This window comes from Pelophylax lessonae, assembly GCF_965119305.1.
Source record: "Pelophylax lessonae genome assembly, chromosome: 1".
Lineage (NCBI taxonomy): Eukaryota > Metazoa > Chordata > Amphibia > Anura > Ranidae > Pelophylax > Pelophylax lessonae.
The window spans coordinates 370,957,305-370,974,115 of NC_138768.1; the positions used below are offsets into that span (position 1 = coordinate 370,957,305).

At 43.3% G+C, this 16,811-nt stretch overlaps 1 protein-coding gene across 1 annotated transcript in view; it reads right to left on the reverse strand.

Moving 5' to 3' along the window:
• Positions 1 to 5,739, reverse strand: part of SMC5 (structural maintenance of chromosomes 5) — a 193,865-nt gene extending 188,126 nt beyond the window's left edge. The window contains exon 1 of the mRNA XM_082243764.1: positions 5,595 to 5,739. Coding sequence (XP_082099890.1) covers positions 5,595 to 5,713 — 119 coding nt within the window. The 5' untranslated portion in view covers positions 5,714 to 5,739. The remainder of the gene's footprint in view (positions 1 to 5,594) is intronic.
• Between the last annotated feature and the right edge of the window lie 11,072 nt (positions 5,740 to 16,811).

Sequence of the window (16,811 nt, forward strand, 5' to 3'; positions counted from 1 at the left end):
TTGAGAATGACACAAATAATTTTTTCGCAAAGTCTGCTGCTTCAGTGTTTTTAGATCGTTTTGTTAGATGTGACTTTGGTATACTGAAGTATAATTACAAGCAAGTGTCAAAGGCTTTTATTGACAATTACATTACGCTTATGCAAAAAGTCAATATTTGCAGTGTTGACCCTTCTTTTTCAAGACATCTGCAATTCGTTCTGGCATGCGGTCAATTAACTTCTGGGCCAAATCCTGACTGATGGCAGCCCATTCTTGCATAATCAATGCATGGAGTTTGCCAGAATTGGGGGGGGGGGTGTTTTGTTCACTCGCCTTTTGACGACTGACCACAAGTTCTCAATGGGATTAAGGTCTGGGGAGTTTCTTGGCCATGGACCCAAAATGTTGAGGTTTTGTTCCCCAAGCCACTTAGTTATCACTTTGCCTTATGGCAAGGTGCTCCATTGTGCTGGAAAAGGCATTGTTCCTCACCAAACTGTTCTTGGATAGTTGGGAGAAGTTGCTCTCTGAAGATGTTTTTGTACTATTCTATATTCATGGCTATGTTCTTGGGCAAAATTGTGAGTGAGCCTATTCCCTTGGCTGAGAGGCAACCCCACACATGAATGGTCTCAGGATGCTTTACTGTTGGCATGACACAGGACTGTTGGTAGTGCTCACCTTTTCTTCTCCGGACAAGGTTTTCTCCGGATGCCTCAAACAATCGGAAAGGGGATTCATCAGAGAAAATGACTTTCCCCCAGTCCTCAGCAGTCCATTCCTTGTACCTTTTGCGGAATATCAGTCTGTCCCTGATGTTTTTCCTGGAGAGAAATGGCTTCTTAGCTGCCCTTCTTGACACCAGGCCATCCTCCAAAAGTCTTCTCCTCACTGTACGTGCAGATGCACTCACACCTACCTGCTGCCATTCCTGAGCAAGCTCTGCACTGGTGGCGCCCCGATCCAGGCAGCTGAATTAACTGTAGGACATGGTCCTGGCACTTGCTGGACTTTTTTGGGCTCCCTGAAGCCTTCTTCACAAATGCAGTGGAAAAGTTTTTTTATGGAATTAAATTCATTTTTATGGCAAAGAGGGAATTTGCAATTAATTGCAATTCATCTGATCACTGTTCATAACATTCTGGAGGATATGCAAATTGCCATCATAAAAACTGAGGCAGCAGATTTCGTAAACATTGTGTTATTCTCAAAACTTTTAGCCACAGCTGTGCACTCTACAAAGCTCATTGAGGAGAGATCTGAGAGATGATTGGAGGGAAGGGAAACACATTCTACAGCACACAAGAACAGAGCTGAGGCTGTTAATCAACTAGAGGTCTCTCCTCTGTATACAGGCATATATTGCAAAACTGGCAATGGAGAATAATTTTAAGCAGCTTTATATACACTTGTGTTTACCCAAAGTATTACACAACATTTTATTCAGAATCATTATGTCAATAAGATCCTGAATATAAACATCAGTAAATTATTACATCCGTGTGCAACTGGCCTAAAAGGTTAAATGCCTGGGGGGGGGGGGGGGAGATCAGTGTAAATGTGACCACTGTGATTGGCTGTTGCAGTGGTCATATGACTGGGAGCCAGTCCTTTGATTGTTAGTGATGACCGAGAGCTGACAGCAGTGAATGCACTCTCAGCACAGAAACATCGGCCAATGACACATATGTGCGGTGTTTAGGCGTTAAGCTCACCCTTTTGCCACCACACATTACAACCTGGTTGTACAATCTCCTTTAGATCTACTGACAACTATGTAGTACAAAAGCCTATCTGATTGGATAGATTAGGTAGGTATTTGTATTACATAGCTTTGGTAAACCTAAAGTTGATTGTAATGTGTAAGGTAAAGGTTTTGTATTGGGGAGTATGAGTACCGATACTTTTGGTTTAGTACTCGCTGATACCAAGTACAGATACTTTGCAATGCAATTGGAATGAGCGCAAATCGCACTGCAAAGAATTGTATGCGATTTGAACAGGAATGCAGTGCAATTTCTGTCTGAAGCGCATGGGATTTCCCTCAATGCTTCTGTGTGTGAATCCAGTAAAGAAAGCAAAGCTCCATGTAGTAAAGCATTAGGCGGTTTTTTTTTAAATGTTATAACAACTCACAAGGAAAATATTTAGTCACAACCCTATTTTCAGTGTCCCCATCCATCGATGACAGCAACCCATGGACGCTGGAGGTGCTCATAGGTCTGGAGAAGTTATAGGACTCCTGTGGGGAGCCATTGTCTCCCCCTGGCAGGGGGGCAGGGAAGCCATCCCCCCCCCAGGGTGAAAACAGTAATTATTGCTAGTGGCTATAGAATCCGCTAGCGATATTCGTAAGAGAATACAGCAGGCTGATTGTACCCAAGTTGATCGAATAATCAACTTGGTACATTCAGCCCACCCATAAACAGTTTAAGAGGTTAACCGGCCTAGATTCAAACGGCCTTAGTACCGGCCTTAGTACCAAACCAGGCAGCTTTTACACATCATAGCTGAGATGGTATAGTGTGTGATCAGGCTAAAAAAGAATGTGTTGCCTAAAGCTTCCTTTAATAAGCCAGAAGAATGTACAGCCGTGGTCAAAAGTTTTGAGAAAGACAAAATATTAATGTTTACAAAGTCTGCTGCCTCAGTTTTTATGATGGCAATTTGCATATACTCCAGAATGTTATGAAGAGTGATCAGAGGAATTGCAAAGTCCCTCTTTGCCATAAAAATAAACGTAATCTCAGGGGAAAAAAAAAAAAACATTTCCACTGCATTTGTGAAGAAGGCTTCAGGGTGTCCAAGATAGTCCAGCAAGTGCCAGGACTGCCTTCTACAGTTAATTCAGCTGATTGGGCTCCAGTGCAGAGCTTGCTCAGGAAAGGCAGCAGGTAGGTGTGAGTGCATCTGTGTGTACAGTGAGGAGAAGACTTTTGGAGGATGGCCTGGTATCAAGAAGGGCAACAAAGAAGCCGCTTCTCTCCAATCTCCAAGAAAACATCAGTGACAGACTGATATTCTGAAAAAGGTACAGGAAATGGACTGCGGGAAAGTCATTTTCTCTGATGAATCCCCTTTCCATTTATGATAATCTGGAAAAAACCTTGTCCAGAGAAGAAAAGGTGAGCGCTACCAACAGTCCTCTGTCATGCCAGCAGCATGGCATGACACAGGACTAAAGCATCCTGAGACCATTCATGAGTGGGGTTGCTTCTCAGCCAAGGGAGTGGGCTCACTCACAATTTAGCCTAAGAACACAGCCATGAATAAAGAATTGTACAAAAACATCCTCCAAGAGCAACTTGTCCCAACTATCCAAGAACAGTCTGGTGACAAACAATGCCTTTTCCAGCATGATGGAGCACCATGCCATAAGGCAAAAGTGATAGCTGAGTAGCTTGGGGAACAAAATATCAACATTTTGAGTCCATGGCCAGGAAACTCCCCAGACCTTAATCCCATTGAGAACTTGTGGTCAATGTTCAAAAGGCGGGTGAACAAACCCCCCCCCCCCCCCAATTCTAACCAACTCCAAGCATTGGTTATGCAAGAATGGGCTGCCATCAGTCAGAATTAGCGATGGGATCGGGCATGTTTGGATTGAGCCCGCACGGCACACTGCCAATCATAGCCAGTGTGTGTAGGGGAAATGCCTGACTGCATATGATTGGCGGTCTACGGTGACGGCTTTCTGGTGGGCTTGATTCGAACATGCTCAAGCCCATCACTAGTCAGGATGTGGCCCAGAAATTGATTGACAGCATGCCAGGGCGAATTGAAGAGGTCTTGAAAAAGGGTCAATACTGCAAATATTGACTCTTTGCATTAACTTAACCACTAGCCAACCGCTCACGTTGCTGCTACTGCAGCAGAGCGGCTCGGCTGGGTCCAGCGACGTAGACTTAATAAAGGAAAAGGAATTGGCAGCACTCCAGGTTGAGTCAAAATCCAGATTTATTGACTGGACATCCAAATTATGACAATCGTGACAAGGTAGACGCGTTTCACACACTGACTGTGTCGCTGGATTCCTGCCTCTCTCTGCGGCGCGCGGCGCCGGAGGCTCACTCCCACTATATTCAGACACAGCAGGAGTTGGGCCAGGGTAGGAGAGGCGGCAATCACCGCCGCTCTTCACCGATCGTCGGGGAAAGAGTGAGGAAATCCGCCCGCCTGTGTAAACAAAGCGGGCGGATCTCCTCTGTGACAGGCAGGGACAGATCACATGAAACAACATAGCTGAACCTGCGATCTGTGTCTGTGTCACACAACCCCCTCCCCCCAACACACGTCAGTAAGCATGATGCACACATTTAACCCCTTGATCATCAACAGTGTTAACCCCTTCCCTGTCAGTGTCATTAGTACAATAACAGTTCATATGTATAGCACTGATTACTGTAGTAATGTCACTGGTTCCCCCAAAAGTGTCAAAAATGGCAGTTAGGGGTCCGATCTGTCCGCCACAATGTCACACTCCCGCAAAAAAAAAAAAAACGCAGATCGCCGCCATTACTAGTTAAAAAAAAAAAAAAATATCTTAAAAAAAATATCCCGTAGTTAGTAAACGCAATAACTTTTGCACAAACCAATCAAAATACGCTTATTGTGATTTTTTTTTTTACCAAAAATATGTAGCAGAAAACAAATTGGCCTAAAATGTTAAAAAATTTTGATTTGTAAATTTTTTTGGGGGAATGTTATATATCAGAATGTGAAACATATATATATATATATTTTTTTTTTAAATTGTTGCTCTTTTTTTCAAAAATTAAAAAAAAAAAAAAAAAAAAAAAAAAATCGCACAGGTGATCAAATACCACCAAAAGAAAGCTCTATTTGTGGGGAAAAAAAAAAAAGACACAAATTTAATTTGGGTACAGCGTCGCACGACCGCGCAATTGTCCGTTAAAATAATGCAGTGCCGAATCGCAAAATATGGCCTGGTCAGGAAGGGGGTACAATCTTCCGGTCTTAAAGTGGTTAAAAATACGCTCATTGGGAATTTTTTTGTCAGACATGTAGCTAAATACATTTTGGCCTAAAATATATGACAAAAATTTAATATATTGGATATTTTTTAACCGTCAATGTAGAAAATGTCAATTTTTTCGCAAAATTTCTGCTTTTTTTATTAATATCGCAAAAAATGAAGAGCGCAGAGATGATCAAATACCACCAAAAGAAAGCTCTGTTTGTGGGAAAAAAAGGACGTCAATTTCATTTGGGTACGGCATCGCACGACCGCGCAATAAATCAGTTAAATTCACACAGCGCCAAATCGCAAAAAGTGGCCCAGACGTAAGACAGCAAAATCCTCCGGTGGTAAAGTGGTTAATGTAATTGTCAGTATAAGCCTTTGACACTCATGAAATGCTTGTAATTAACTGCAATTAGAAGCATTCCATAGTAACATCTATCAAAAAGATCTATAAACACGGAAGTAGCAGACTTTGAGAACATTACAATCTGTGGCATTCTCAAAACGTTTGGCCAGAGCTGTAGAGTGGACAGATCAGTACATGGAGAGCTGTATTATGAGAGCAGTACATGGAGTTATGCATGGAATCCATCAGAGAGCTGTCAGTGCACAATACCCGGACACATACAGAAAGTTCTCCATCTTTATCCTGATGATGGCTCCCTCCACATGGTGACTGCTCTCAACCGTCCGCCCTGTCCCCAGGCTCGTGCCATCCGATTTCCTTTTGCCCAGCTGGGTCGCCATCACATCCCTCTGCCGCCAGCCAGCAATCTGTAGCAGCTAGTTTTTGCCCGGTAGAAGGACCTTGGTGATGTCAGAAGACCATGTGACTGTTTGTTCACATGAAACAGAGAAATACAGGAAGTGCAATAAGAAGTAGTTGCAAGCTGTGGCTGCTCTGCAAGATAGGTATGTTCGCGGGTTTTCTACTGCTCGAACTTCTAGTATAGCAATGGCTAATTCTTGCCCAGTAGAAGGACCTTGCTGATGTCAGTAGACCATGTGACTGTTTGGTCACATGATACACAGAAATACAGGAAGTACATAGGAACTGGTCACAACCCATGTGGCTGCTCTGTAAGACACCAGGTATGTTCGTGATTTTTTTTTTCCCTGCTTGAACATCTGCCAAGGAGTAAGGCTGCCACTAGGTGTATATGGGGGATGTCTGTAGGTGTATATGACGACTGTATATGGGGGAATGTCTCTAGGTGTATTTGGGGAATGTCTCTAGGTGAATATGAGGACTGTATATGGGGGATTTCTCTATGTGTATATGGGGAATGTCTGTAGGTGTATATGAGGACTTTTTATGGGGGAATGTCTGTAGGTGTATATGGGGAATGTCTGTAGGTGTATATGAGGACTGAATATGGGGGATTTCTCTAGGTGTATATGAGGACTGTATATGGGGGATTTCTCTATGTGTATATGGGGAATGTCTGTAGGTGTATATTAGGACTTTTTATGGGGGAATGTCTGTAGGTGTATATGAGGACTGTATAGGGGGAATGTCTGTAGGTGTATATGAGGACTGTTTATGGGGGAATGTCTGTAAGTGTATATGAGGGGAATGTCTGTAAGTGTATATGAGGAATGTCTGTAGGTGTATATGGGGGAATGTCTCTAGGTGTATATGAGGACTGTATATGGGGGATTTCTCTATGTGTATTTGGGGAATGTCTCTAGGTGTATATGAGGACTGTATATGGGGAATGTCTGTAGGTGTATATGGGGGATTTCTCTATGTGTATTTGGGGAATGTCTCTAGGTGTATATGGGGAAATGTCTGTAGGTGTATATGAGGACTGTATATCGGGGAATGTCTGTAGGTGTATATGGGGGAATGTCTCTAGGTGTATATAAGGACTGTATATGGGGGATTTCTCTATATGTATTTGGGGAATGTCTCTAGGTGTATATGAGGCTGTATATGGGTAATGTCTGTAGGGGTATATGGGGAATGTCTCTAGGTGTATATGAGGACTGAATATGGGGGGATTTCTCTAGGTGTATATGGGGAATGTCTATAGGTATATATGGGGAATGTCTCTAGGTGTATATGAGGCTGTATATGGGTAATGTCTGTAGGTGTATATGAGGAATGTCTCTAGGTGTATGAGGACAGAATATGGGGGGATTTCTCTAGGTGTATATGGGGAATGTCTATAGGTATATATGGGGAATGTCTGTAGGTGTATATGAGGACTGTATATGGGGGATTTCTCTATGTGTATATGAGGACTGTATGTGGGGGATTTCTCTAGGTGTATATGAGGACTGTATATGGGGGATTTCTCTAGATGTATGTGGGGACTGTATCTGAGGGATGTCTCTCACTGTATATGGGGACCATCTCTCATTGTATCCGGGGGGGGGGGCGCTGTCTCTCGCTGTATACAGGGGCCATATCAAGGTGGTACCCCCAGGAAGATGTCAGCTGTGACGAAACGTGTCGGGACCAGTGTGCTGACGTCACCACGCAACCCAGAAGGACGGGTGACACTGTAGCTGGCTGGCTGTATTGAGTTTTAGCGTTCTACATTTCTACCAAATGTGAGTTCCTTTCTTATATTAAAGTGTTGAGTTTCTCTCCATCCCTCCAGGATGGCCAACATGTGAGATATGGTAGCTCCTCCCCAACAGGAAACACTCTCCCCTTGCTCTTGTGTTAAAAGGCCCCAGTTTATTCCCGCTGGACTCCTGGCGTTACCGTCAGCTGACTCACTTCCTTCTTCCAAAGATGGGAGTGATTCGCTCTCCAACACTGATGTCCCCGTTTTTGAGAAGCTCTGCATTTCCAAGGACCCGATTTGCCATTCCATTGCGCTCCTGTACCAACTTCTTTGCCCTGTGGACCAGGAGTCCAAGCCTCTATTCGTGCGGGAATGGGAGAGAGACCTGCAATGTACCTTTTCCGAGCAGCAACTAACCCACATGTACCACCTGACCCACTCTAGTACGGTCGATACTAAGATGCAGGAAAATGGATATAAACTGATGACAAGGTGGTACAGGGTACGCTCCAGGCCCGCACGGATCTTCCCGGGAGCCTCAGACTGCTGTTGGAGGGGCTGCGGGGATCGGAGTACATTCCTACACATTTGGTGGGAGTTCCCGCTCCTGCGGCCTTTCTGGACAGACATCCTGGCACAGGTTCTGGCGATCTTGGACATGGACATCCCAGATGACCCACGACACTTTCTGCTGCACGTGCCATCCATCCCTCTTAGCCACTATAGGAAGAGTGTTTTGCCGCACCTGCTGAACGCTGCCCGTCTGGTCCCGATATTCTGGAAACAGACGAGGGTGCCGGACAGGGCGGACTGGATAAAGTTACTGAACAATATTATGTCGGCTGAGGAGTGGATGGCTCGCTGCAAAGACCGGTACGACAAGTTCTATACAAAGTGGGCAGTTTAGATTAACTATGCTTCCTCCAGCTCAGGTAGCCCTGTCTCTGCACTGACCGCAGCCCCTGACTCATGACTTTCCTTTATCACCAATCCGGTACAGCCCGGCACGCATGGTGACGCTGTTGCACCCTAGTCATACCCGTTTGCTGTATTCTTACCACATGACCCATGGACTCATTCTCCCTTCTTCCTGTCCCTTCCCCCCCCCTTCTTGCCCCCCTTCTGTCTCCTCTTCTCCTTGCCCCCTTCCCCCTAGGCGGCTGCCTCTTTATTACTGACCCTGGTTTTTCTGGCTTCACCTACCTTACCTCTGGAGTATAGGGCATGTATCAGGGAGATTGAAATGTTTAGTTGTTGCATGTTCGGGCTACGGCCCTTGTCCATACGTCTTTGCCACTATGCATGAGGTTTTACTGTTCCCGGATGTTCATGGTCATTATTATCATTACCTACATTGCCTCTAGGGGACACCCACCCCCTACGTGTTGTATATTGTACGTACTGTATCTGACTAATATGTCCCTTTCTGTTTGTGTGTTTGCATTTTTAAAAACTAAAATAAAGATTATATAAAAAAAATGGCCCCAGTTTAGTGTGTTTTTCTCCCACAGCGAAACGTTTGTTATTTTCTCTGACCCAAAACAATGCTGGTGTGGATGGGTCCCCCTGTAAGCCAGGTTCGGTCAGGCCGAGGTTAGGCTTCACCTTACCTGCCGCCTTCTAGGCTTCTTACAGGTGGCCAAGAAGCCCCAGGCAGTCGTTCCTATGAGGTGGTCCTTCCTAGCCTGGGCCCTGACGGGGCTGCGGGGGGTCTCCTCCGCTCTCCCAGAAGATCGCAGCGGCTTGAGCCTTCAGCCTTTCGGAAAGGTAAGGCTGCTAAGGAAAAACCCGTTGCTGCTCGCCTTATGGAGAAAGGAAAGTCGCTCTGGGTGGCTACTTCAAAAAAGCAGAACGGATAACGGTAAGACCGTAGGGTTTCCTTTTTCTGTAAGGGGAAGTTGTGTACCAGTGTAAACTTGGGTCCTGGTGAATCCCGCTTACCCCCGAATTCATGTAGCCTAAAAATGTAAGTCTTTAAACCTGAAATGGGAAGACTGCCAAGGAAAACCCGCTGCGACGCGCCTCATGCAAGAGGAAAAGTTGCTTCGGGTGGCTACCACGAAAAGCAGACCGGATCCCGGTAAGACCGTTGCTTTCCTTTATCTGCTAGGGGGGAGTTGTGTACCAGTGTTAACTTGGGTCCTGGTGAATCCCGCTTACCCCCGAATTCATGTAACCTGAATTGGGAAGACTTCCAAGGAAACAAAACCCGCTGCGACGTGCCTCATGGAAGAGGAAAAGTCGCTCAGAGTGGCTACCACTAAAAACAGACCGGATCCCCGGTAAAACCGTTTGTTTCCTCGTCTAAAAGGGGAGGGGTTGTACCGATGTCTGCATTAGGCTCTGGTGACCCCCATGTTTCCCTCAGGTAATGTTGCCTATGCATCTGAATATTGCAGGAAGAGTGATCGGTTGGTAATCTTCTCTTCTCTTGCAGAAGTCCCTATCGGGACCCAGGAGGCCTCTATCAGATCACTCCCTATTGCAGCTATCACTAGCTCCCCTAAGAGATGTGTAAAACTGCAGGGATAGATCCTATTCAAAGCCTCTTTGTTACACCTGTATTAACAAACTGACAGGTAAGAGGCCTCAGGGTTGACATAAGTGCTTCCTTCCCATGTGTTCAGGAGGATTGGACCATTTTTAGTGCAATTTTTGATCTGATATTGCACTCCCTGACTAGAGGTCTTATCAAAGTAGTGCAGCCACCTTTCGAGAGTCTCTGCAGCCTTCAGTTGCAGAGGACCAGGCAAGGTCACAGGATAAATCGCACCAGTGAAAACAGAACCTAAGAGTTAATTGGGACCCCTGGTGGTTTGGGCTACTGCCCACCCCATGATGAACTAGGTGCAGTACTGTCTGCAACTCTAGTTGATGACATTTTGGGTACAAAAGCCTCTATACAACAGCTACATATATTAACCTGTATTTGTTTAGTCCTTCAGGTGTCTGATTGTCTCCAAACCTCCCTGAGGCTGATTTTAAATGATCTACAGGTCTGTGCTCAGTAAGACCTTAAGCCCAGTACACACGATCAGATTATCGAAAGATCTGTCATCCGTTTTTTGTGGCATGCTAGTCTCATTTGGAAAGTGAAGAGGTTATTTTCATATGAATTTTCCCGTATGACAGAATTCTACTTCAGAAGTGATGTCATGTGTTGAATTGTTTTGTATGTGTTCTTTCATCTCTGAGCATGCCTAGTCTTGCTCTTAAGATTTTTTTTCAGACGAAAACTATACTAATTAAACATAAATCTGACATTGTGTTGATGTACGATAAAAATTTTATAGCCTGCACATCCAGTTTTTACCGTCCGAAAATCCGTAATCGGCTGTCGAAAGCACTATACTGTACTAACTTTCCGAAAATTGGCAGATCGTTTGTTGGATGAAATTTCCCTTCCGATTTTCGTATCATGTGTACGGGCCTTTAGATGCTGCAAAACTTGGATTCCCACCTGTGTGTGGGGCAGCTACACCCACTCGTATGAAGATAGGGTAACAGCAACTACTACTGTGGTGCATACACCTACCTGAGACTTCCATTATTTGGAGTTACCTGGATTCTCCTCTGGTGGAGGAAGGTTGAGTATATAAAGAGTCCAAACTATGCTGATATAAAGTTTGCCCTCTGCAGACTATTTTTTCAGTAGAAATCGTTATGATTATAACTGATGCCGGGGCTGCTGTGTCTCTGAAATGCACTATATGGAAGTTTATGTGTATGTGGGTGTTATGACTAATCAGACAATACGCAACACTGTTGTCTGTCTTTTTCTGTTTGTTTGCTATATGATTATTTTTTCTTACTAAAAATAGTACACATTAAAAGTTGCAGGTATCTGTCTATTACACTCTTTTCTTCTAGAAATGCACTATATTGCATTAGTAACATATTTGTTGGTTACTTGGCTGTACCCTGACTGCTTAGTCAGAAATGCACAAAGGTTTCCAGTTTAATTTCTGTTATAACTACACTGGTATTAATCAAGTGCGCAACTTTAGGTTCCCTTTAAGTTTTGGCCCTCAAAACTAGCCATCCTGGCTAGCTGTCGCTACAGCCAGAAGAGTGGGGAATTTACAAGGTCTTCTAGTAAAGAACCATTTATGTTAATCTTTCCAGATAGGATTATCCTAAAATCAGATCCCTTCCACAGTAGCCTCTTCCTTCCACAGGAAGCTGGAGATGGTACTACCATCCTTTTGGATATTCCTATGAATAAAAAAGAAATTATATTTCATTATTTAGATGCGAGGAGAGGTCTCCTCACTTATTCAGAAAGGACCAAGGAGTTTAGGAGGTATAATCGTCCTCTGGTCCTCTACTCTGGACCAGAAAAGGAATGCATGCATAAAAGCCTTTAATTTCCAGGTGGACTAAGCAAGCTATTACCATGAAATAAATAGTCTGGTGCACTACAACAATAATGCCCCGTACACACGTGCAGATTATCTGCAGACTTTTGTCTGCAGATTTACCTTTTCTATGTAGTGCAAGGGCCTGCCGGATTGCATACAAATTGAAAGTGTTTAGGTTTGACCTCATATTATATGGTTTTGGTAAGTCTGCAGACAAAAGTCTGCAGATAATCTGCACGTGTGTATGGGGCATAAGGGCTCTTTCACACAGTGTCCGTCAAACGGACTCTGCTTTTCTCAGCGGGGGATCAATCTGCCGTTTCCCCCGCTGTGTCTCCGCGCTGTGCAGAGACACAGCTGTCAGTTCCCCATGCATGGGGGAAATCAGATGGGAACGGACTGTCTAGTGCCGATAAAATTAGGCCTTTCTGGTCTCAGGTTACTGGCTTTCTGTCTGCACCTTTTGATCTCCCTAACGTATCTAGCCCCCAAATGGTGCATTCTAGGAATCTTGGAAGATATAGGTTTGCGCTCTAGCCAAAAGCAATTCCTAATACTATTACTGTTTTATTCCAGGAAAACAGTTGTGATGCAGTGGACCGGTACTTCTTGCATTTTGTTGAATCTTTGGAAGAATATGGTGAATCAGGTTCTTCCCTTGTATAAATTGACGTATGAGGCTAAGGGCTGCCCAGATACATTTCTCAAAATATGGGGAGCTTGGGTTGATATGGTTGAGACCTGTGCCACAGAGTAGGTTTAACCTCCCACAATGTATAAGACAGATGGGCGTGTGAGCATGGAGAGCCTGTTCCTGGAGCTGTGTACCATCTGCGAGACCTACTCGGTATAGTACCTGTTTTTCACTGCTTATATTTTTCTTTTGAGTAATATTGAATGTTGACTATATCCTTGTGTAATTTTGCCTTAATTACTTGACTTCCTTTTTGGTTTCCCTCCCCCCCCCCCCCTCCCTTTTATATCCCATGCCAATGTGTATTGCAATGCTTTCTTTAACACTCACTTTGCTCCTCCTTATTGTTTCTACCTGTTTTGAGTCCCGAAACTGGGTTTGTAACCCTTTCCATGAAGAGTGTTGCGTTTTACTTTTGTATGACTGATTACTTTAATAAAGTTGAAGTTAAAAAAAAATATATATATATATTTCCTAAACATAAATGTGTTTTGTCATTTCAATGACAAAATGACTTGCCCTTACCTGGCGCCACCCTGCTCATCAGGAGCTTGTGTGAGAAAATTCTTCCTGGCTCCATTATATGGGCTGAGCAAGGGAAAAGTCTCGCTCACACTGCTCTCCCGCTGTCACTGAAGCATTGGGGTAGACTTGGTGAGAGTGCCACAGCTGCGCAGGACAGCGCTGTGTCAGGCACCCCGCGACACTCACCAAGTCCGCAGTAGACCAGGTAGGACCCATGGTAGGGCCGGCCCTGGCCGAGAGTAAACCCACATGTATCTACAAAGGTACACGTTTGGTTTACTTCTTAGAAAGGGACACTTTAAAACTTTAGTTGTACTTTAACCACTTCTGGACCAGGCCTTTTTCTGACACTTAAAATCCTTTTTTTTTTTTTTTTTTTTTTTTTTTTTTGCTAGGAAATTACTTGGAACCCCCCAAAAAAAAAAAAAAAAAATATATATATATATATATATATATATATATATATATATATATATATATATATATATATATATATATATATATATATATATATAATTATTTTTAGCAATGACCCTAGAGCAGTAATGGCGAAACTTGGCACCCCAGATGTGCATGAGCATCATGGGAAATGTAGTTCCAAAACATCTGGGGTGCCATGGTTTGCCATCACTGCCCTAGAGAATAAAATTGAGATTGTTGGAATATTTTTTATCTCACTGTATTTGTGCAGCAAATAGAAATGCAATTTTTTGGAAAAAAAAAAATATTTGTTGAATTAAAATAAGAAAACAGAGTAAAGTTAGCCCGATTTGTCTCTATAATGTGAAAGATAATGTTACGCCGAGAAAATAGATACCCAACATGTCATGCTTCAAAATTGTGCACGCTCATGGAATGGCAAAAAACATTGGTACTTAAAAATCCCCATAGGCGACTCTCTTTAAAAATTTTTACAGGTTACCAAATTAGAGTTACAGAGGAGGTTTAGGACTCGAATAATTGCTCTCGCTCTAACAATCACGGCGATACCTCACATGTGTGGTTTGAACACCGTTTTACGTATGTGGGCACGCCTTGCGTATGCCTCTGCGGGTGAGCTAACGGGGATGGGGCGCTTTCATCATCCTTCTTCTTTTTTTTTTTTTTTTTTTTTTTTTTTTTTTTTCGTATTTATTTTATCTTTTTTATTTTTACACAGTTTTTTGTTAAAAATAATAAAAATTTGATCGCTTTTATTCCTATTAAAAATGGACTCTTTTATATCCGTTGCTAGGAAGCAACGTATGATGGCGCCGACTTGCCCTCACTCGACTTCCTGCCCGAGAGGAGAGCGGACCGGATCGTTTTTCCACGCTACCAACGGGTCTGGTAAGCAGGAAAACGACCGGGGGGGGGGGAGAGGGGGAGACACCCCTCTTCCGCCTATAAGGGATGATTCCTGCGGCGGATCCGCCACTGGGACTACCCACTGTTTAAAAAAAAAAAAAATACAGGGGTTATGGCAGCTAAAAAAAAAAAAAAAATATGGGTTATGGCAGCTAACGTCAAAGTACCGAAGTAAATATATTGTGGGTGGGGTCCATAAGTGGTTAAGAATAGGAATTGTGAGGGCCTGAATTTTAAAATGAAAAATAAGCAACCTTCACATGTATCCTATTATAAATAAAAATATTATAAATATAAATGTATACATCCGCATAATGAATTAAAAGTATGAGTTCTTAAATATAATACCAACTAACAGCACAGTTCATATGATCCAACAATTAATTTCTGATTGGCATTAGTAAATCTAAATCCATAATTATAGAAAACGATGGTTATACAATTCCAAAAAACAGCCTATTCATCCCATTTCTCTGACTCTCAAAAAAGAGAATCTTGTGATCTAATTTACTGGATCAAGTAGCATTCTGATCAGCAAAGGAATAGTTTGAGTCCAGTCTGGACAAAACCACAAACTTTTCTTCTCCCCACACAGAGTTAGAGTTGGAAGATTTTATTCAATTTAAATTGTAATGTTTTATTCTTTTTACAGTTGACCAATATCCGGGAGAAGGTGGCTATAAGAGTACAAATTAAAATAATAGATTTGTACCGAAGTGGTGTCAGGAAAGTAAGCGAAATTCTAGGACACACTAATGCTTATGTTGCTCAGGAAGTTTACCAGAAGAGACATGGAGAAGATTTTATCCTACCAGAAAAGAGATTGGTTAAATCCAGGCGTGAGGGACGAAGCTCAACAGTAGACCAGGAAAATATTCTGTACTTGAGAAATTCCTGGAAGGAACAGAATCCAGAAATGAATGTCTTTTGCCAGTTAAGCTCCTATAAGGGTGACACTGTGCATCCGCAAAACTTTATGTATTGTTACCAAACAAACTGGCAAAAGAGATTGCCCCAAAAATCTACAGTAAACAAATGACCCCCTTTGATGCTACATACCGAACAACACGTTACGCATTTCCCCATTTCCCCTTTTTTTTTTTTTTTACTTTGTGTTCCTACAAATGTGTGCTATGTCATAGTTGGAAACCACGTTGCTTTTTGGTTGATTTTTGTGTTGAAGAGATTAATGCCATCTCCAAAACTTTCAAAGGTAATTACGTTTTATTTTGTAGCTTAAAAAAAATCTGCTCAAAGGTGCAAAATCTCCAAATAAAATATAATCTATGACTGATAAAATTTTGTTTTGCTTTTATTTACTACACTGCTCAAAAAAATGAAAGGAACACTTTTCAGAGTATAGCATCAGATAATTTAAACTCCTGGGATATTGATCTGGTCAGTTGAGTATCAGAGGGGGTTGTTAATCAGTTTCAGCTGCTTTTTGGTGTTAATGAAATGAACAGGTGCACTAGATGGGCAACAATGAGACAACTTCCAAAACGGGAATGTTTTTACAGGTGGAGGCCACCAACCTTTTTTTTCTTTCTGACTGTTTTTCGCTAGTTTTGCATTTAGCTAGGGTCAGTGTCACTACTGGTAGCCTGAGGCGATACCTGGACCCTATAGAGGTTGCTCAGGTAGTCCAACTCCTCCAGGATGACACCTCAATATGTGCCATTGCCAGAAGGTTTGCTGTGTGTGTCTCCAAAAGCATAGTTTTAAGAGCATGAAGGAGATTCCAGGAGACAGGCAGTTACTCTAGGAGAGCAGTGGAAGGTCCCTAACCCATCAGCAGGACCAATATCTGCTCCTTTGTGCAAGGAGAAACAGGATGAGCACTGCCAGAGCCCTACAAAATGACCCCCAGCAGGCCACCGCAAGGTCTCAACTCACCCCCCTTCTTTACGAAGAAAAAACCGGCATCCATTGGTGAAGTGGACTTAAGAATGTGCCCCCAGGCAAGCGCGTCCGCCACAAACTCCTCCATTGGCCTTACTCCCAGCAACCGAGAGAGGATAAACCCTGCCAAGAGGGGAAATGGCACCAGGTTTCAAGTCGATGGCACAATCGTACAGACAATGAGGAAGAAGAGTACCAGCGTGCACCTTGTCAAATACATTTTGATACTCATGATATTCAGTAGGCAACACTGAATCTGAGGAGGTACAAAGGCCCATGGATACAAACAGTGCCACACTGTGGAGACCAAGAGAAGATCTCGACCGACTGCCAATCAAAGGTTGGATTGTGTTTCTGAAGCCAAGGGTACCCCAAAACAACAGAGTAGTGTGGGGACGATATAACCTGGAAACAGGTTGACTCCCTGTGAACAGCCCCTATTGGCATGTCAACCGGAACAGTCTCGTGGGTAACCTGTGCCAGTTGCAGAAGTCTGC